Source organism: Ambystoma mexicanum, chromosome 8 (genome assembly GCF_040938575.1).
Source record: "Ambystoma mexicanum isolate Mex_15411 chromosome 8, UKY_AmexF1_1, whole genome shotgun sequence".
Classification (NCBI taxonomy): domain Eukaryota; kingdom Metazoa; phylum Chordata; class Amphibia; order Caudata; family Ambystomatidae; genus Ambystoma; species Ambystoma mexicanum.
In genome coordinates, this window is record NC_090929.1 from 437506994 (window position 1) to 437530031 (window position 23038).

At 48.2% G+C, this 23038-nt stretch overlaps 1 protein-coding gene across 2 annotated transcripts in view; it reads right to left on the reverse strand.

Annotated features, from left to right (window-relative positions):
• Nucleotides 1-23038, reverse strand: part of UBE4B (ubiquitination factor E4B) — a 2401822-nt gene that overhangs the window by 278674 nt on the left and 2100110 nt on the right. For both annotated transcript variants that reach the window (XM_069609995.1, XM_069609996.1), the window contains one exon: nucleotides 824-998. In XM_069609995.1, the coding sequence (XP_069466096.1) occupies nucleotides 824-998 (175 nt within the window). The remainder of the gene's footprint in view (nucleotides 1-823; nucleotides 999-23038) is intronic.

The following is a 23038-nucleotide window of genomic DNA, read 5'->3' on the forward strand; positions in this document are numbered from 1 at the left end:
CATCTAGAGGGGCAGCGCAACACCACTACATCACCTCTGCTGTTTGTGTGGGCCATCCTGGGTCTCCTTCAATGTTGTTTCTTTGGAGGGACGGTTTTCTGCTGGCTGGCTGCTGCCCCTCTTTACGCTTGGAGCCATCCAAATCGGTTTGGTCTGGTTCTTCACTTCCGGCTGGTGGATCTCACTCCATGGAAAGCTGCTTGATGTGCTGCCCACTGTCAATTTCGGACTGTGGACAGTCAACGCTCAGGGTCTTGCAAAGTGAAAGGTCAACATTGACGGTTCTCGTGTTTAGACGCACAAGCTGCAGGTCCGGTGCAGCTGAGAAGGGTATTCGAGCGAGAATTGCTGTGACCCCACTAATGAGGCTTCTGTGCTGAACAAAAGAAAAAATGTTGGAGCGTTGGTGTGGTCCAACTGTCTGCTGTTGTATGGTCCAAGTGTCCGGTTTGGTAGAGATGCAGCTCTGGTGTTGGGAGGTGCAGACCAGGTGTCCCCAAAACCTTCTGGAAAATGAGCAACATTTGGATGATAAACTGTACAGTGAGAAACATTAGAACAGACTGGAACGAACTCGTGTTCAGGTGTGAGCAAAATGATTGCAACGTAAATTATGATCGATAATCTTAGTATTTCAACTAGGACATATTAAGGTGCAGTAATTACCAATAGTTGCAAATGCAGTCCAGCAGAATTAAGGATTACGTATTCGCTTATCTGCATGAAAGTGATCAGCCACCCTAAACATTGGGCTGGGAAATTCCTCCACAGCATGTCAGATATACATTTCTGTCAATCTATTTCTGCCAATCTATGAACTTGCCTCTGAATTCGTCTGGAGCATCACTGTAGTCAATCTCTGCTCGGGCATTCTTTGCTACAATCTCTTCCACTTTGTCGGACAGAAGTTTGAACTTCTCAATGGTGATTGTGGATTTAATGCCTGCTTTCCGCATCTTGGAAATTACTTCTTCAAATAGCGCTTTGCTGTAAGACCGCTGTGAAGAAAATGAATAAGTATCACAGTTTTTGGTAGAACAATCAAAGTGGGAAGAGTGTACATACTTTCTTATGATCTTTGAAACAGCAACCACAGCTCACATTCAAAAGGATATTTTTTCATTGAGCAATAAGAAATTCAGCAAATTGGAGCCTTACGGATACAGCCCAAAGTTGGAACTGCCCCTTGCACTCTAGTAAAAAAAGGAGAAGCAAAATTATCAACACTGAGGTGGAGAAGAATCTCTATAAAGAGGGCTGAGAAGGCATCCGTTATCTGGCTGTCCTACACCTGTGGCTCTCATAAGTCTCTTTCTTCCCATCTTTTCTGATAGACCTGCTTTTCCCCCAAGTTCTTCCCCTGTTAGCACTTCCTTTGCATGCTACACCTTTGTGTTCTACTACAGAGTATTTCACCATGGGATCCTTCTCAGCGCATTATCTTTCACTCCTTTCTCCAAGCCCTTTATCACTGGCTCCTAATTTGTGCCTCTGCCAAGGCTTCTTCTACTTCTACATTTTATCAAGGCTCAATCGTTGCATAAGCTCTGTTGAAAAAGGGTCTGCGCTACTGTGTTCATAAAACAAAGGTATTTAAATGACTATCATCTCACTAGCACCTCCCATCAACCAATCATGTACAGTTTAGAGTCATTGCATCTTTCTCTCTCACACTTTAAACAACTTTTGATGGAGACAGTACAAGTTACTCACTCTTGCACTCCTAGTCCATAGTTCCTATTCCGCCATACATTCGGGATAGTTGTCCTCGTTGGAAAGGGATCGACCATTGTAAAGCAATACATTATTAGGCGACAGCAAAGGTACACATGCAGGCGATACCCAGCTCCACAACTCATGTTCTGCTGTCTTTGTCAGTCGAAGCAGATACCCAGTGTGAAGCTTGTGAGCAACGTGTTGCATTTGGCACTCATAAAGGTTGATTACCAGCCTGCATCTTTTTGCTTTGGGCTACCTAATATGAATGCCAAAAAGCAGGTGGCCCTGCAGGGATGAGACAGTAATGTCAAGGTTGGCTGAGCCAGGGCCGTAAAGAAGAGGTAGCCAATGAGCATGCTCTGGCAGCCAGACATGACATTCTATGGGTTATGGAGGCATTGTTGGAGACGGTTAATGAATGGGGGCTGGGAGAGGCCGAAAGTAATTGCCTTCTGCCTGTGCTCTAGGACACAGGGTGGCATCAGGAGTTTTCACTGTGCAGGTACGCACAGGAGGAGGTGGTGGAAAATATTCATAACAAACTGTTGCTATTTAAATAAGTTCTTCATGGCTTTTATTGGGAAGCAAATTGTGTCTATTACAATCATGCTTCGTATTTGTCAGGCGTGCATTTTCCATATGGCTCATTGCGGTATACTTGCGAATAATGTGTTATCATCTGATACATTCGCCAGCTGGCAAGTGCATAACGCCCCATATTACTGGCTTACGCGCCCATATTAGTGCCCTGTTCAAATTTGTAATTTTCCATTTCAATTCACAGCTGACAAGTGTATAATAGGCACATAAGTGACATGCATACTCAAATGACAAATATTAAATCATTTTAACATTCCTTTTTTTGGGCATGCAAAGTTTTGGTTTGCTGTCATTGCAGAGGTTTGCTAGGAATGATCCGTAGTCCCTGCAGTATCTTAGTGGAAAAATGATTGTCATTGTCTGGTACTTTGCATATCTGACACAGATATAATGGGCAAATACTATCCATGAATAAATAGGCTGCACAGCTTCTGATTTAGTTCCAATTAAGGTATTGCAAATCACTACTAATAAATGTGCCAATAAAGTTCTCCTAGTATCGTAAGAAAAAACAACAAATCCTGCTGTAAAGCAGTCTTCAAATCCAGCAAATTTTAACCAATGTTACTAGCCAAATGTGCTTCAAAATGCACCATTTGCCACTTAATTTCCCAACAATAGTTTGGGTCACACCTCAACCATTGCTGTAAAATAGTTTGTAATTCATATCCATTTGTGACCAATGTAACTGACTCCTATGTTAGAATGTATGAAGCATCACTACATTTCCATACCAAAAGTGTTAGGGCAGAATTTGTGGGGTTGTTTTGGCCACCTTTCAGGGTCCCCACCAGCTTTTAATTTATTTGGTTTCTAACACCCTTCTTCCTCCCAGCCAAGCATTCTCCAAAGCCTCTCAGGGAGGGTGGCTCTGTACTTTTAGTGCTCTTTCTTAACATCCCTTAATACCTGTAAGGCAGTGGGAGCCAAAGGAGCCCCCATAGTATCCCAGGCTGGAAGTACCATTCCCGTTAGTCATGTGATTAGGGTAGTGGAAGATTTCTTTTTGTCTACATGTGGTCCTATTTTTCCCCTTTCAATCCGGGTATCTTAATGGCAGTTTTCTTGTGCCCTCCTTGAATTTCTGCTTGGCCACTTGACTATACCTTGTTGTTCAGTGTGGATGACTGGTGAAAGTGTGTATTTGGTCCTTTGTGTGAAATCCAGCCTAGAGTGCTTGGGGAGAACAAATGACATACCCCTGGTAATGTTCTTTCTAATAGATGTTCCTTCTTCTACTGGATGTTCCTAGTGAGAACTGCCAATGGAGAACCTCAGGTACTTCCGGTGCTTGGGATGTATAGACACATGAAAGTAAGCATCCTGATGATCGAATGACACCATCCAATCCTGGAGTTGCAGGGCCAGGAGGATCTTCAAAAGACTGACCATCTTGCATCTGTCCTTCCTGAGGAACTTGTTGAAGCATCTCAGGTCCAAGATGGGTTGCAGTCCTCCGTCCTTCTTGGGGACCAGAACGTAGGTGGAGTACCAACCTTGGTATTGCTCCGCTAGAGGTACTCTTTCCACAGCACTTTTCTCCAGGAGGGAGAGAATCTCATGCAGAAGGAGCAGGTTTGCTTCCCCAAGAGATTGCTTGCTCGGGGGACAATCTGGAGGTCTTTTCAAGAATGGGTGACCCATCAAAAGGCATGGCCAACGATCTGGATTGAACATCAGAAGCAAAGGCTGATTTACGGAACCACGCAAACATCCTTGCAACTGTGCTAGCAGCCATGGCACGTTCCACTGAATACAAAGCATACAACCCTTTCTGAAGGAACTGGCATGCTGCTTCCTTGCCATTTTAAATGATATTAAGGAAACCGTCTTTCATTTCCCCTTCAGGGACATGTTCAGCTGCATGGGAGACATAATGCCAGACATCATCCCACAAGGTGTAGGTGTATTTAGCCAAAGTGCAAGAAGCGTTAATGGCTTTCAGAGCCATGCTACTAGCTGAAAACACCTTTTCCCCCCAACATAACATATTTCTCATCATCCCTGTTAGGAGGGATTGTAGGATAGGCAGCTGCTTCAGAAGCAGACATAGCTTTTTGTACTACCAAACCTTCAGGGGTAGGATACCTAGAGAGAAATTTAGGGTCAATGGACAAAGATTTGTACTTTCTGACCATCTCTTTGCTAGCAGCAGGAGTGGTATACGGTTTTGCCAATTCTCAAGGATGTTTTTCTTCAAAGGAGAATGTAAAGGTAAAAAAGGTTCCTTAGGGGGTTCTTTGTCCAGGATGTCATTAAGATCATCCTGTTCTATATCCTTGGCAGGACAACCCCAACCCAAGTACTCAATTACCTTAGTCATCACAGACCTATACGCCCCACTAGGGTGCCCAGCTGGGTCTGTAGTGGCAAAGTCCACTCCTGGTGAAGAGTCAAACCCACTGGCATCTCCTAAGCATGCAGTTAAATTATGCTCTCTGGAGTCCTCAGAAATGTGTTCCTCCGGGACACTTGGTGCGCCAAAGGGATGAAAATCAAAAGTTGTATCATCATCCGCTTCTTCTTCCTCCTCAAAAATGGATCCCATAGACAAAGTCTTTTTTCCACAAAGGTTTAAAACCAGTCCGTGGGTCGGAGGATGACGTTGATGGCTTCGTCATCGAATCCTTCGATAGGGAAGATGAAGCCAGTGGCTTTGATGTTTCACGTAACGACGACGCTGTCGACAGCACTCGAGAAACCTTCTCCGTCTGTCGACCTGGGCTCTTAGTGGCACGAGACATATCCCTCAACGACTCCTTCTCGGCCTTATGAGGCACAATAGGGTCTGTAGCCTTTTCGGGTCTTTCGAGGGACCGTAAAGGGCCACCTTCGAGAACACCTCCAACATTTGAAGACAGAATTCTTCTCAATCTGCTTTAGGGAAACATACCTTCTTCCCGACAGGTGATGAATCTGAAAATGATGAGCGATGGCGCCTCTTCTTGGATTTACGTCGAGAAGACGCTGATGAAGATTGCCACAAGCCGCTCCTCGATCTCGAGCGCTTAGAGCGCTTTTTTTTATTTCTGAGTGGATTTATCCTTCAGACCTTTGTCTTCGGAGAACCTCTTCGAAGGAGTGGATGTGGAAGACTTAGATGCCGACTGACCTAAAGTGATCTTAGCCATCCTCTCCTTCAAGGCCTTACTGGTCATGGACTGGCATGACCCAGAGTCTGTGATTGACATCTTCGACACACAGTCTGCCCACCTCTTGAACCCATTCTTCAGAGTAGACATATTCAAAGATTTCATAAACTACACAATAGAAATTTGCTGAGGTGAATCAAACTGTTCGAAGCATGTAGTGCATGTGGAAAAAAACAAAACAGAACTGAGGCAATGGGCAATGTGCGTGCTATTTATACCAACATCAATGTCACGTCCGATTGCAGGGATGGAAACCCTCTGCTGTCGAAAAAGTTTTCCGAAGCTGCAAGCAGGATATCAGTATATCAAAAATGAGGAATCTGTGGGCGGACACAACCCATTAGAATAACTGAGTTGGTGGAAAGTCATTGTCTGTTTGCCAAATGTTTGAATGAAGCTTGCTGTGTTATAGGGGACTGAGGTCTCCCCTATCCTCTTGTGAGGGGTAAAAAGAAGACCTCTTAACCACTCAATTCACCTTGCTTCAATAACACAAAGCTGCACCAGCAAGCCCAGCTGATTGAAGACGAGGACTGAAGCTCTGCACCAGCATCTCAAGTGTACCAAGAAATCTGATGCCAAAGCTCTGCCTCACCAATGACCATGAAGGAACAGACTGTGGTGCCCCTTCTCTCTGGTCTGATTGGGACAGCTGGATCACCCCACTTACCCAAAGGCCACGTCTCGCTGAAGCTCACGGCCATGTCTTCATCGCCTGTCTCACAAAAGTTAGTCCCTCTGATGCAGATGACCCGGAACATGTCCATGACTGCTAGACCTGATCATCTGGTGACACTTCACAAGTACCCTAGTTCAATCTCCCCCAACTCGAAAACTCCAGGGAATCATTAAGGCAGTTGTTGCCAAACTGCATTACCAAACTTGAAACCCAAAGACTCTGATGTTGCTGGCTCTTCTACAGTGTGGTCCTTAGAAACAATCTTTAATAATCCTTCCCCCCTGAAGTCACACGATGCGGAACCATTGGAAAAATTCTGCTCTTAAGTCTGAGGAAATCGCAGGAACTGTGCATCTCTGGTGAGCACCAACTGCAACTCAGTAAACGAGATACCTAATCCTGCATTGCTGGCTCAGACACATGGTTGAATTGGCAGAGAATCTCAAATAATCCACTTGACTCTGGAGAACCTTCCCTTGGGACTGCTGCAGGAATCGCAGACCACACCTCCACTGGACAGGACCCTGGACTCTGGGATTAATTATTTCTTATTCTGAACCTTTTGTTCCATAGGTCTGCCATCCTTCTGATCAGATCAGAGCATTGGCACTGAAACCGTTTGTACTTTCTGAAAAGGTTAGAGCTCTTCCACAAAGAACACATATTTTCTGTAAGCATTTATTCCATTGATTTACCCCAAACATGGTATTTTCCCTCCTTTTCTGAAAAGATTGAAAAATGCTTACTTACAGGTAAGAGATTTTTAGAGACTTTAAACCATTGTTGCTTGATTTAAACATTCCTCTTTTGCAAGGTTTTACTTACCTGTAACTGTAGTGATTTTTCCCCCTTTTGCCTTATCTATATATATTCAGTAAAAAAAGCGTTGTTAAAGGGACGTTATGGTTCCAAGTAAAACCGAAAAACCCCTGGAATTCGCCAGTTATGTTAAGCTAAGCAACCATAACTCGCGCCACCACCGTGCACTGCTAAGACTAACACCCAGGACATCAAAGATGACATCACACATGGTTTTTCGGTTTTACTTGGAACCATAACGTCCCTTTAACAAAGTTTTTTTCACTGAATTTCAAAGGTTTTTAGTAGCGCAACTTAACCATAACGTTCCTGTAACAAAGTTTTTTCACTGAATATAGATATATAGATAATGTAAATTTGATAAATGTTTACTAGGATGCCCTTAGTTTATATACATAGAACATACTGAACCGCCTACCTGCGCTAGTGGGTCTGATATCCACAGACCATGCGCCTGTTTGGGAACGGACCTGGACAACATCAACACGATCCAAAAACTCAGGGGGTATCTTACATTGTTATATCACCCAAAAAAAAACACTAAACATGTTAAAAAAGCAGCACATACATAAATTACATTCAATAATAAATAAGAAGTGAAACTGTGTATGTAAGATACTAACAGTACAATTACATAGTATATGCAACATAGTGGAACATACCCAAGCACAATAAATATGCCTCCAACAGAATTATCTCACAGAAACCGCACAGCAAAAATCAAGAGGACACCTACGCAGCAGTAACAGAAAAACTTAGCAAGAAACTAGTGAGTACACTACATTTATTGTATATATTTATAAACTTTCTGTATTAGGTACACTAAAAATAATATTTAGTTTTTTTACACAGAAATGTCCAGTACTTTGGAATGGCTGGAAGAAAATGTTCCTCAGGATGAAATGAGGGAAGACAGCGATACTAATGGTAGACACTACAATTCTCTATACAAGCCAATTAATAACCATACTTTATATGTACTTAACTTTTTTTTTTAACAGACCATACAGACATTAACAATAATATACCAAGAGAGACGTTAGAAAATCCTCTGCAGCAAATGGAGCTAAAAATTGATCTGTTAATGAAACATTTAATTATTTTAAAACGCTCTTTGTGGAGGACCATATAAAAGAAAACATTAAATATCACTGTCCCACATGTACCTGTTCCGCCGCTCCATGTCCCAGCCAACTATCCCCAAAACCTCCCCAGCAAGAAAAACATTATGATGAGACTTCAATCCCTTACTCCCCTACCGTCCATCATGTCCAAACCCCTAATGCCCCTGTATTTGTTTCAGTTTCTGGTTCCCCCTCTCTTTCATAATTTTTATACTTTTATACAATAATAAAATATTAAGTGTTTTGTTAGTATATTCCTCTGTGTCTTATTTTTTTTTTTAAAAAAAGGCAGTTAGGGAGGTCCTCAATTAACCAAAATGGTGGTGTCCTAAGGACACTATACCTGTTCGCACTGTCCTCAATCAAGATGGGAGAGTCCTTAGGACACACAAGATGTCCGCCTGTCCGTAATTAACCAAATCGGGGTGTCCTAAAGACACTATACCTGTTCGAATTGCAGTAGCCAAAATGGGGGTGTCCGCAGAACACTAAAGACGTCTGCATGTTCGTAGCTATACAAAATAAAGTGTCCTAAGAAAATTCCCGCTGTTCGCATTGTCCGTAACCAGAATGAATATGTCCGTAGAACACATAGGCCGTCCGCCTGTCCGCAAAGTTGTGATGCACATTTATTTTGTTCGGGGACTGGATCACTAACCGTAGAACACCCGAACGCATGCGTAGACCTGACCCAGTGCATTTGGTGCCCTACGAATAGCCGTCCCATTCGCCAACATGTCCTCGACGTCATACGTATAACGAACACTGTCCTGGCCCCTGGACACCTAGAAAGTGTTTTTATCAGCAATCCGAGATATTTTTCTGAGAAAGTTCACCCTTGCACATGTCCCACACTATGTCCCTGGCGATCTGCAAACTTTTTTGAATTTTTTTAGCCCTTTCTTCGTGTTCAAATGTTCGAGAACAGCGCGGGTGTCAGCGAAGCGCACCCCAGCACCCCTATAAAAGGCTTCACCCCAGAGCTGCTCCTTATTCTGTTTTTGTGCTTCCAGGACAGAGACTGCCCCTTGTTGCATTGGATTGCTCTTGCTCTTTGAAACAGCTGTCCTGATGGCAACCATGGCTGCTGCTGGTGCTACCGCTGTCTCAGCATCACCTCCACCCCCTCCACCACCAACACCTTCCAGAGGACCTGCAGAGGGGAACAGGCATCAGGATACAGAGGAGAGTGATGAAGAGGATGAGGTAGTGGAAGTCCCTACTACTAGTTCTCACCGTGAATCTTGGGTGTGGAGGTTATTTTTTTTTTTTACTTTGGTTTTATTAGCATTTTCATAGTATAACAAACAGGCTTAAAGCTTGATTACGGACACAAACATTAGGTACCGCCTGCATCCCCAACCCCCCCTCGCCCCCCAAAACGAAAATCAAAAGAACAAAAGAAATATGGAAGAAAGAGTGGGAGATAGCAACGAAAGTTCCTTTCAACTCATGTGAAGCGACTGGGAGACGCTTTGAATGCACATTTATAACCGGGGCTTAGAAGTGAGTGTGGCTGCCAAAGTTTTCCATGGCTGTAGTTCGAATACCGTTCCACGGGCCGTGGGCATCCGCCCACCCTCGAGCTCCTTGCTGCTCCCCTCACCCCCCGTCGGGTTTCAGTGAACATCCCAACCCCAGGACTCCTGCACCCCGTACCAGTTCGCTTGGAATGAGCTAGAGTCATTGTTTACCATTGCTGTCAATTTGTCCATCAGGAACATTTGTTTCCCCTTATTTAGCCAGTCCTCCTTCGAGGGGGTCTCCGGGCTCTTCCATTTCTGGGCCAAGGCTACCCTCCCTGCTCTCAGCATTGTTTCCCACATTCTGGGGTATCTGTACGTGTCTGTGTCCTCGGGGGGGAGGCCCAGCAGCACTGTCAGGGGGTTCTGGGGGAGCAGTTCCTCCGAGACTTCCGCGATCCAACCCCTCACCCTCTCCCAGTAGGTTTGTACCTTCGGGCAATGCCACCACATATGGCCCCTCGATCCTCGCTGACCACAGACTCTTGGGCATTCGGGTGACACCCCTGAGAACATCTTGGGACAACTTCACCGGGTCTCTGTGCCACCCCTGTAAGATTTTAAAGTTATGTTCCATATCTGCCGTGAATAGGTTACCGTGGAATGCTATTTTAAATATCCTCGAGCAGGCATCCTCTGAGATCTCTTCCCCTGCCAGGTCGTTCCAGAATGTACGGAACCCCCTCCTCTCTGCCAGATTGATGGTATTAAGAATCTTGTATATCCCAGATACCGCCCCCTTCCTTGAGGTCGCTGAGTCAAGACATTTTTCAAAAGGGGTCAGCTGCCTTTTCAAGTCCTGAACCCATGACTGATCGCAGAGGATACCCTTCAGGCGGAGATATTCAAATATGGAGAGAGACCCATGCCCCAGAGTGTCCCTTAACTCCTCGTATGATAGGAAATCCCCATCCTTAAACAGTTGAACCACCCATTCCATTCCCAGGTCGGACCAAGACTGAGCTTTTTGGAACCCCCCTGCTCCCCAATCTGAGGGGGTGGCCCCAGAGCGAGGACATCGGGGACGGCCATGACGTCAAATGTGCAGTCTGGGGGCCCTCTTTCCAGATTGCCCAGAGTACCGCCAGTGTTGGGTGGGATTTGAGTCTACTCGGTATCAGCCTATGTGGGGCCCACAGAAGGTCCCATACTTTTAGGGGGTGCGCATCCATGTCTTCCAGATAAAACCAATAAGTTCCATCCCCTCTTTCATGTGTTCCAGGAGGACGCGCAATTGGGCTGCGCGGAAGTACAACTGGAAGTCCGGAAACCCGAACCCTCACTCCTCCCTCGGTAAGGTCAGGACCGTCCTCGCGGTCCTCAGGGTCTTGCCCTGCCATACAAACTCTCTCACCGCGTTCTGCAACGCTCTGAAGGTGTGATCTGGGACATTAGTAGGGAGAGCAGTGAAGAGATACAATAAGCGCTGCAATATATTCATTTTTACCGCCGTCATGCGGCCGTACCAAGACAGAACCATCGAACCCCATCCCCTGAGGTCAGCGGTGATTCCCGCCATAACGGGATCGTAATTGGCGGGGGCTAGATTGGTTAGGTCCCTGGTAAGGAGGACGCCCAGGTACCGGATGGAGGCCTTCCCTACTGTTATACCATTGAGCCTGCCCAAGGGCTCTAGCCCCGGGTCACGTACCCGCACGGGGTGCAGAACTGATTTGGATGTATTGATCTTCAATCCCGAGAAACGCCCAAAAGCGGTCATCAGAGACAGGAGAGGGGGAAGCGATGTGACGGGGTCCACCAAATAGGCCAGTATATCGTCCGCAAACAGGGACAGTTTGAATTCTACCTCTCCTCTCCTGATCCCCCTGATGTCCGGGTGTGCTCTGACTGCTATGGCCAGAGGCTCCATTGTTAGGACGTATATTAGGGGAGAAAGCGGGCATCCCTGTCTCGTTCCCCGGGAGAGGGCGAAGGATTCCGACAGCCTGCCATTCACTTGAACTCTTGCCCGCCGGGCTCTATACAGTGCTGCCACCCATTCCCTTATATGTTCCCCAAAGCCCATTTTCTGGAGGAGGAGATGCATGTACCTCCACTCGACCCTGTCAAAAGCTTTTTCCGAATCTAGTGAGAGGACACTTGCATCGAGATCTGACCTCTGGGTGTAGTGAAACAGATTTATGGTTTTCCGGATGTTGTCCGAGCCCTGCCTGCCTCTGATGAACCCTACCTGATCTCCATGAACCAGTTTCGGCAGTACCCCCTCCATTCGCCTCCCAATTACCTTGGCTAGGATCTTAACATCGATATTTAACAGGGAAATTGGGCGGTAGGAGGAGCACTCCGTGGGGTCCTTGCCCTCCTTTGGAAGTACTACAATTATGGCTTCCATCATGGAGTCCGGGAGAGTACCACCCTCCAGAACTGCGTTGAAAACCTTTACTAAATGCGGGGCCAGGGTCGAGCGAAACCTTTTATAGAAGTATACTGAGAAGCCATCCTCCCCCGGGGAAGTACCCGCCTTCATCTCGCTAATCACTTTTTCAACCTCTTCTTCCCGCACTGGACTCTCCAACCCGTCCGACATCTCCCTAGTCAGGGCTGGGACTTGTATAGAGTTCAAAAACCTTTCTATCTCGGTCTCGCCCCCAGTGTATTCCGATGAGTACAATTTCTCATAGTATTGGCGGAAGGCCTCTCTTATGTGGGCTGCTTCATGCCCTATTGACCCCACTTCATCCTTAACGGCTTTCACCATTCTACTTCTCTGCACCTCCCTCAATTTCCAGGCTAGGATCCTATCTGCCCTGTCCCTCTTTTCGTAGTATTTCTGCTTAACCAGCTGGAGACTCCTTTCTGTTTTGTGAAGGAGGAGGTCCTTCAGCTGGAGCCTGTAGTCATCTAGAGCATTGATTTGTTTGCGATCTAAGGGCTCTGTTGGGAGGCCCCCCGGCTGGAGGAGGGATATTTTTGCCCTCAGGGACTTCTCTTCGGCTTCCTGCATTCTTTTATTCTGGGCTCCCTTCTTAATGAGAATACTACTTATGGTTGCCTTGAATGCATCCCATAGGGTGTGTGGGCCAACCTCCCCATTGTCGTTGAGATCGAAGAATTCCGTTATGGCATCTAGAACCTCCTGCGCGTGGACTTCGTCCTTCAGCAAGGAGTCATTGCATTTCCATCTACCCCTGCGGTCGCCGGACCATCCCCCTGCGACAGTGACTCGAACCAGGTCATGGTCCGAACAGGGGACAGGGTCCACCCTATGGCCGGTGATAAATGGGTATAGGGTCTCATCCGCTAGGATGTAATCTATTCTGGAGAAGGAAGTATGGATGGCCGAGTAGTACGTGAAGGAGGGGGCGCCCGACCTGGGGGGGGGTATCGTGTCCACCAGGACTAGTTCTGAGTTGACCGTCTGGAAATTTCTTGCCATGGTCTCGTCTGCCACCCTGGAAATCTGGGGGCTAACGCGTTTCCTGTCTCTGACGGGTCCAGGACCATATTGAAATCCCCCCCTACCACCATCGGGCCCTGTACAAAGAGCTTAAGTTTATCCCTCACCTCTTCCCAGAATTGAGTTTGAGCTTCGTTTGGACCGTATACTAAAGTCAGTGGGGCACCCTGCAGGGACCTCCGAACCAACAGGTAACGGCCCTCTGGAACTTTCAGTATGGCCTCTTTCTCGAAACCCACGTTCCTTGACATTAATATGGCCACTCCTCTTTTCTTGCCCTTGTGGGATGCACAGAAAACCTCCCCGATTTCTCCACCCCACATTTTGGGCTCCTTTCCCCGGGCCCAGTGAGTCTCTTGCACGAAGAGGAGGTCAAGGCTTGCCCTTCTAAATTCCCTGCAACCAGGGACCTCTTTGTGGGAGTGTTCAGACCACGGACGTTGAGGGACCCACTCCCAGGGACGGCAAGCTTTCAGTCATTATCCAAGAGTTCTACAATCTCAGACCACCGCGTCACCTCGCCCCTCCTCTCTCGCTCCCTTAGTGTCATATTGACCTCCCTCCTTTTCCTTTCCCATCTGGGGGGGCTTAAAACATTTCCCCAACTGCCCCCCAGTCCCGACCCCCAACTGAACAACCCCAACAGTCTTGTGTCCCCCCTCACCAGAGCCAATTGGATCTGCCATCGCTGGCTAATGGCCGAACCACCAGCCTGCCCGCCTCGATCAGGCGTTCCATATACTGCTCGTCTTTGTGAGCCCCCCCACCCGCCCAGTGGCGGCATCCCCCTCATGATACTCCCTTACTCTCCGACCATGGGGACGATGATACTGGTAAGTCCACTGGTCCTTCAGTCCTCAGGAGCGTTCCGCTCTCCCTCCTTAACTGGCGACGGAGTATTCATTTTCCTATATTTCCTCGCACCCGTTTTCCTTCTATCTTTCGATGGGCCTGGGCTATTCTGAGTATCCCTCACCGGCCCCGACGGGCCCCTCCGGGGATTCGAGTCCTCTACATAATCCTGGATGGCTCCTCGTATGTCATCTTCCGTGATAAGAGTCGACCTCTGGCCCATATACTCAAAGGTCAGGGAGAAAGGATAGCCCCAACGGTAGCGGATCCCTTTTTCCTTAAGCCGAAGTGTTAGGGGCGACTCATCCTGCGTTTGGCCAGAGTGTAGGCGGAGAGATCCTGGTAGATCGTGATCTGAGCATTGTTGTAAGTGATCTCCCGAGCCTTCCTGGCCTCCTCCAGCACCTTTGTTTTTTCAGAATAGTAATGGAACCGGACCAGAATAGATCGAGGGCCCCCCGTCCCTGCCCTGCCCCCGGCTCTGTGCACCCTGTCAAATGTGAGTTCCGTAGTCATTTCTTCAGCAAATAGGAGGGTGATGATGTCTCTCACCGTTCGGATGATGTCTCTCTCTGTTTCCCCTTCCACTTCGGGCACCCCAAAAATTCTGAGGTTGTTCCTCCTTTCCCTATTTTCAAAGTCATCCATCTGCCTGGACCTTTCCTCATCCCTTTTCTCCAAGGCCGCTAGTCTTAGCTCTACCTCCATTTCCTGGGTTGCTGATGATGTTTGATAGGTTTCCACCTGCAGCAGTCTATCCTCGACCTTGTCCACCCTTTGATCAATTTTTTCATATTTCTGGGCAATGTCGGATTGCATGTCCCTAATTTCCTGCAATATGGAGGCAAAACCTCTTTCCATGGCCGTCGTGGAATGTGCCTGGGCCTCCGACTGGGCCATTCCTCTAGTGGGGCTTGGTTTTCTATTGCTGTTCGCCAACTCCTGGAAGCGGAATTCCTGCAGGGTTTTCCGCCAGTTCATCTGTCCACCCCTTTCTGGGACAGCCAGTGGTTACCTTCCCAGGACACTCAGATAGGGGCCGTGGGGAGTTCGGGAGGTGGTGGGGGGGGCCCCAGGGCCAGGCTCGTCCCCACCTAGCCGTGGTATGTCTTTGCCGGAGGAGTCTTTATTGGGCGGGCACACGCCCCACCGTGTTCGAGTGGGGGCCTCACACCCCGATCCGAGTCGCCGCAGCCGGCTGGGTCGGTTCGCTCTTTGCCCCGTGTGGGCAACTGGTTCCGTGGCCTTTGCCCCCCAGCCCACCGTCTCCAGTGCCTCCGAGGGGGGGGAAGGGGCCCAGGGCGGCCCCCGGACGGGCACTTGCCTCGCCGAGACCCGGCCTGTTGGTGCTTGCCCTACTTGTTATTCCCCCACCTGGGTCTCTCCGGCTCCACGGCCGACAAGGAACTGGCTTCTGGCCCCCCTTGTCGCGATGCGGGTCCTGCTGTCTCCCTCTGCGTGACTCCTTCTCCCGCCTGGCTAGGCCCGCTGCACTGCGCGCCTCAGAGGCCGGGGGAGGGGGCGAGGCTCCGATTCACAATGCAGGGAGAGCCCTCTCGTCCCGCCGTGGCCCCCGCTCCCGGGGCCGGGTGTGCTGGAGGATCGGAGAATGGCCGGGTGAGGCCGGGGGAGGGGGACTCCTCACTGTGTCGGCGCGGCTCCCGCACAGGTTCGTCCCCGGCTGCCGTTGCAGGTCTCGATCTCATGTCTCCCGGGGTCCTCGAGCGTCGCTGTTTCGCTCTGTAGGTGCCCGGGGGTGTCACCTCTCAGCTCCGTCGTGCTGGATCCGCCTGGGGGAGTTCGGGAGGGCTCAATCCCCTTAATCTGCCCAGTCGAGGCTGGAACAGTACGATCAGACAGCCATTGCCTGCGCGCCCCCTGGTGGCCTCCGTGTGAAGGTTATTTACCACTGTTAATGGAGTACCAAAAGCATGTGCACAAAAAGTAACCTGCAATCAGTGCAAGATGGTGCTGAGTCGTGGGAAATCAGGTTTGTACTGCTATGGTACTACCTCAATGAAGCAACACCTAAAATCGTTCCACGGTGGGGCTATTCGTAAGGTTGTACCTTGCGATAAACGTAGTAGGTTGAGTTCCCCTGCAGCATCCTCTGTTTACCCCCCTGCCACCATAAGAGACACACCTGTGGGGCAGCGCATCCCTCCAGCTGCCTCGTAGGCCATACATGATGCTGTTGATCCTTACCTTTTGAGGGTCACAGTATTGTGCATGTACTGCGATGCAGTATTCTGCAAGGGGGAGAACCTTCGAAGTGCTTTCGAGACGGTGGTAAAGGAGCATGAGAATAACTGCTACCTACCTGAATAAGGCCCACCCTACATTTTACTCTCTCCACCTGTCCTTTCGTATCCCTGTGGTTGGTGTCCGTTCCTTTCCCTTTCTATCCTTAAGTGTCGGGTTTACAAAACCCCAAAAAATAAATATAAAACAACAAAAACCAAAAAAAAAGAAAAATTCTCTTTTCAGAGCTGCCTTTCACAGTTAAAAAAGAGAAGTGTCAATGAAATGCGCAAGGCCTTGTGCATTTTTACAAGTTTTTGTAGCTGTATGGTGGCAGATACCTCTCTATCAACAGGGGAGGAGCTCATTGTAAAATAGGCTCCAGTGGAACACATGAATTGCACCAAATGTACAGCTTCTATGCAATTCAAAAAGGAAATCCATATAGCAGGATCAGAGTGTTGGCAGGCATGGCTGCATAATGTTGCGGTGGGTGTGGCCAAGCCCTAGGCGCTTGGGTGCATAGCCTATGGCCTACGGCCATGCACCCAAGAGCCTAGGCCTTGAGTACACCCACCGCAATGTTATGCAGCCACGCATGTGAACATGTGGCCAGGTACCAGAACCCAGACACGTAATACAGCCACCAGCACGCCTACGGCCTTTGGCCATGACCGAAGCACCTAGGCCTTGCCCATACCCACAGCAACGTTATGCAGCAACGCATGTGAACATGTGGCCAGGTACCAGAACCCACAAATGTAATACAGCCCCCGGCACTCATACCCAACCCTTGTACCATAATACAGACATGCCGGCAAACATGTAGGTACTTGGCAAAATCCACAAACATAACAGCCTCCAGCACATCTACCCACTTCCACTCACATAGTATTTTTCTACTGCCAAACAAACCACAAAATCTGCACAACATTGCCCCTCCTCCCAGCAGTCCATTAAGTACACAGAACCAATACATCATAGTACAGTACAGTACTCTGTATTCTGCACAATGGCACAACCCAACCACATAAAACATCCACTGTAACCCTATGCACTTCTATACACACAGTATTCCAACACATCACCCACACACTGCAGGACTGTTGACTCCATCATGTCCAGGCATGGACCAAAAACTGTAGGATGGAACAACAATCACCACACCCTTTCAACCAACAATATGTACAATGCTGACACAACACACACACACACACACACACAAGGCAACAATGTAAAACCTACTTGCAACTAGTGGACAAGGAAGTTGTATGTAACTGGTGTTCTTCGCATCGGAAATGCACAAGGACATGTCCAGCCATACATTGAAGGCACTAGTGGCTTACCACACACAAGCCTAGTACACCCTATGCGAAAATGCTCATGTCATGTGCAATCCACTCCCTATCTGCAATTGACCCTGCCAGCACTCACCACAAAAACAGGTCACCTCAGGACATATCGTGCTGTAACGAAGGCTGCCTGCAATCACCATACAAGCTAGTCCCCTGAGGAGGTACCCGCAAATTGGCACAGTATGCACGGATACACTCCCCCACCCTTTCCATCCCATCTTCCCACCACCATATGCCGGAAAGCATGTTTTCCAGCACCGTTGGCGCCGCTCTATCCTCGGCTACAGCATGGCGGCTTTACCCAAACTTATGAAGCTCATCACGCTTCCCTCCAGCCAACCACCGGGAGCGTCCAATGTCCGCCGACATCACGCCACACTCCAAGCCAATCAGACTTTTGACCGCGGAGCGAACAGGGAAATTGGACCGTGGAGTGGAGCCATATATCACATTTTTTGAGAGGTACATTTTACCTTCTTTTTAAAAAAGTATAGGACTGATTATCACAAAATGTTCAATTTTCGGGACCAAACCGGCACACCTGCCGCAAATTTCATGAAAATCCGTCCACCGATTTGAGCTGTATGCGCAAAGCATTTGTCCATTCAGACTATGGAGAAAAAAATTAGGACCCCCCACCTATAACTTTGGCCCCCCCGTACGAAATATCACCAAACTTCCCAAAATTCAGAGCGGCCGATAAACTTTTCCTGCAAAGTTTGGTGAGGATTCGTCCATGGGGAGCAAAGTTATAAGCCGCCCAAAAAGTGCTCTTTCTATGAGTTGAGCAACTTAACCATAACTACACGCGCGCTACCGTGGGCCGTTTAATATGGGATACATTACTTACCGTAATCGTATTTCTGATGCTTGTATCTGCTTAGATTCACATGCTATGCATAGGCTGACATCTAGTAGAAGCTGCAGATTATTACGGTTGTTGTTTTCGAAACTCGAAAAGGGAAATCGGCGGGGCGTGCTAATAATACTATCCCAGGTGTGACGTCTACTGTACCCATGGTGCTTCATGCGTCGAGGTCCCTCAGATTGATTGTTTCTGACATGAGGTTGCATGAAGTGCAGAACGAGTACAGCTGTTGTAAAGCAGATTATGTATGTGATAAACCCAGAAAAACATCCATGCACCTTCTACTCCACGGGGAGGAAGGATGGGCGCATGTGAATCTAAGCAGATACAAGCATCAGAAATATGATTACGGTAAGTAATGTAATGTATCCCTTCTGAGGCTTATGGAATCTGTTGAGATCACATGCAATGTATAGATTAGTGAGCAGTGTTTGGAGAAGGAGTGGGTGGTGAGAAGGTACATCAGCAAATAGATGTTTTAGCACTGCTTGTTCCGCCTGAGAATCTGCTTTAGAGTGAGCGTCAATGCAGTAGTGTTGAGTAAAAGTGTGGACAGAGCTCCATGTAGCTGCTTTGCAAATGGCGTCCAGTGGGACGTTTGCAATAAAAGCCAAGGTAGCTCCTGTACCCCTAGTGGAGAGAGCTCCTGGTGTGAAAAGCAGTGTTTTACTTGATAGAAAGTAGCAGAGCTGTATGCATCCGACTATCCATCTGGAGATGACGTTTTTGGAAATGGGATCTCTTCCCTGCCTGAAGCTATGGAGACAAATAGTTGGTCTGTTTTTCCTTAGCGGTCTAGTCTTGTTTATTGTATTGTATTTTATTTATATAGCAACTGGGCACATTTCTTAGGTACATATTTATAGTTGCAGGCATAGTAATTCACACAATTTACAGGCAGGGTATTTACCCAGTTTACGCAAAGCGCAGAGTATTTACACACTTTAGACAAATGAGAGAGAATATTCACAAGGGAGTTGATGGTATGCAGGGACAGGCACGAAGAGGGTTCGTTTTCGTTCAGAATTAGGCAGGTTTTGGCCTCTTTACGGAATTTGTGTTAGGAGGGTTCTAGTCTGATGTTAGGAGGTAGTGCATTCCAGGTTTTGGCTGCAAGAACTGGGAAGCATTTAACCTCTTCCTTTTGCAATTTGAACCTGGGTATGATGAGGTAATTGGAGTGGTGAAGATCTGGTCTGTCTGAGGTGTTGAGTTTGAATTTTGTCACAGACATATTTAGGTGCTTGATTGTGTATACATTTGTATATGAGAGAGAGAGTCTTGAATTTGATTCTTTGGTTAATTGAGAGCCATCGAACACTATGTCTCATCTCTGAGATGTGCAGTTTTCTAGGGAAGTTGGTTGCTGCTCTAAGTGCATTGTTTTGATAGATCTGCAGTTCGCGCAGATTATGCGGACTTGTGCGTAGATAAAGTGCATTCCACTAATCTAACTAAGTACAAGAGCCCTGGCCAGAGTGATACAATTGTCGGGTGTCAGAAAAGGTCTGCATGCGTTAATGAGCTTGCATGTATAAGCCGTAGTAGATGCTGTGGCATTGATTTGTCTTCCTAGCGAGAGGGTGAAGTCGATGTACATACCTAACATTTTGATATCTTTTGAGACTTTAATGTTGTTGCCGTCAATGTTGAAGGTGTTAAATTTATTGTTGAGTTTATTAAGTCTAGCTTGGGTTCCCACTGGGAGGAGCTCAGTCTTGTCGTCGTTGAGGCAAAGACTGTGTTGTGCCATCCATGCTTGGATGATAAGGTAAATGGCTTTAAGTCAGAGGCCACAAAGGGGGCGCACAGGCAATGGCTGCCTGAGTGTACTGCTCCCACCGAAGCCTGGCATTCAGAGGGGATTGAGCCCCTCCCGAGGCCTCCCCGGCAGGCCCAACTCATTGGATTGGCTTGGTGCCCCCCCCGGGCACCCAGCGAGCGAAAGAGCGGCGTTCGGGAACCCTGGGGATCCGGAGATTGAGAACCGGAGCTCCCGAGCAGGAAACGAAGCGAGGCCTGGGCAGCCGCAGAGCAGGGGGAGAAGCGGAGCCCTCCCGAGTTCGCACGGACACAGTGCCCGGTCCGCCCCTTCCCCCGCGACTAGCCCCCTTCTCTGGCTGGGGGAGCGGCCCGGCCGGGGACCGGCCCCCGACAAAACAAAGAAGCGGCCGTGGAGCAGGAGACGGGCTAAATCAGAGCTAAATCAGGGTTCACTGGGTCATGATGCTCCCCACATAGGAGAGGCCTTCCGCTAATACTATGAAAAATTGTACGCGTCGGAATATGACGGGGGCGATGCATAGATAGAGGACTTCCTGAGCTCCATCCAGGTCCCGGCCCTAACGAGAGAGATGTCGGAGGGGTTGGAGGGCCCGGTTACCGAGGAGGAGATAGATGAGGTGATTAGTGGGATGAAGGTGGGAACTTCCCCCGGGGAGGACGGCTTTACAGTGTATTTCTACAAAAGGTTCCGCTCCACCCTATATGGGTGGATCCTAGCTCCTCGCTCCCCCCGTCAATCTGGAAAAGTGAATACCCTTCATTTAAATGACAGACGTAACTTGATGGCCGTAGGCCAACCGTCTTATGCACCGAATTATAGAAATACAGACTGCTATGCTTGACCAACAAGCGGCCATTTTAAACGTAGCAAGAATCGCCATTTTGCTTGTTAACCATTGCTCATTGCTTTCTGTCTAAAACTGCTTTGCAGCTTGCAATTCTTGCGAATTCTGCTTACTCTGCTCAACTGTTAACATTGTTGTCTGAATATGAAAGGGCAAGGTCGCGGGACTGAGGAGTTCGTTGAAACTCCTCATGAGTAGCCCAGAAAGGAATGCCCACACTCCCTCTCTGTAGCCTTGAGGGAGAGCTGCAGGGCATTTAATCTTTTCACAGCTGCCAGCCAGTCTCGTACTGTGGTAGAATATGTTAGAATAAAACAGCTAAAGGCTTGAATTATGCTCTTCTTACGGCCCCCCTTCGCAAAACCCTTTAGAGCGTGTCGGCTCCCAGGACACGAATAGTACCTCATAGATAGCAAAGCTTGGAATGTGACTCTTCCCCCAAGTGCAGCTTGCTTCCAAGAACAGAACCACCGTGTTCTGTTCAACAACTAAAAGATGCCTCCGCACTTTCTAATTGCACATTGTTACTAGAATAGACCTCGAAAGTGTCATAATTGTCAGACCCGTCGGAAATGTCCATCGTCATCCCGAGTTCAAAGAAACTTAATAAAGGTGGGTGTTAAACATGACATAGCTGATGGTATGATATGCATTTTGTATACATGTAACTGATGTACGTAATTCGCTCTCTTGCGTCCCTCGAGATCTAGGAAACTCACGTTGCGGGGCGTGAGACCATAGTTGGCCAATTGGGATTATTTTTGCTTGCAATAAACCCTAGCATTGGGAATTTGAACCTTGTGTCTGGCGCATCCTTTCGTGTATGGTTATTGCCTTGTTTCCATATCGCGAGGGACCCCCTTCAAGATGGCGCCCGAATAGGGACCCTCTCCCACTTCCCCCATCGTATACGTTGTAACGGAGTAAAGGCGGAAGAACGGTGAGGACGGGACGATCGAGCCAGGATCAAGAGGTGTACGGGGCGCCCTGTAGAAGTGAGGAGAGATTCCTTCGCAGATCTGCACACATCTGATCCCTGATCGACGTACCGGGCCAGAGGGCAAAGGAGGCGAGGGTCCCGAGACGAGGCAGAAGCCAGAGAAGCGCAGACACGACGTTGGGAGAGGTTGCGTCAGGACAGGCGACTTGTTTTATCAGGCGAGTCATTCCCCGATTCAAACGAAAACCTGATTTTTGGTAGAGTGTTGATTTTGCAAATTCAAACATCCAGGTAAAGGTTAGCTAACCAAAGGGGAAGGTTAAAAACATGCCTGGAGTACGATCCACTTTAGCAGGGCTTATCCGCTGCGGTAGACAGTCCTTGGAATATGGCCAAAGTGCACCGCCTGGGTGAACGCCGGCTTATGACATGTATGCAAAATATGGTGTGGGTGCGATAATATTTTGTGAAATTTGGCATAGGCAAACTGGAAAGCAACAGGACCATCAGTGGCCGATTAATGGTAGCTTTGAGATTGCGAGGATAGATAACCTAGAAAGGGTGTTGATAAGGAAAAAAGCGCAACCCGCAGCTTTTGAGACTGTCAAAGATTGGAGGAGGGAAGCAATGCTCCGATTTAGGAGTAGAGAGAAGCATGCGCGTAGGCATAAATCGAAGGGTGAGGTAGCAGAAGAAAAGGAGGAGGAGGAGTGGACGGCAAGTCTAAGACGGGAAGGGAGACATGAGCAATTGAACATAGAAGGAATATACCCGCAGCAGGAACTACACATAGCAGACGAATTAATGGAACATTTGCTAATACGGGTCGGGGCCCAAAACCAGAATCGAAACCAAACACGCCAGTAGTGACTGCGCAGGCCCAACCAGTAGCTCTCATACGCCCTCCCAAATCCCAAGCACTTCCCCTCACGCAAGCATTAACCCAAGACCCACCCACAGCTCGAGCCCTCCCACAAGCGCAGACCGCAGAGACACAATTTCCCAGCACCCAGGAAGGCCCTTCACAGATGCCACCTGTGTCACTTGTCCCATCCGCACCTCCCGCTCCAGAGACAGATTCAGCACCATCCTCCCCTCCCGAAGTCAAAATTGAGACC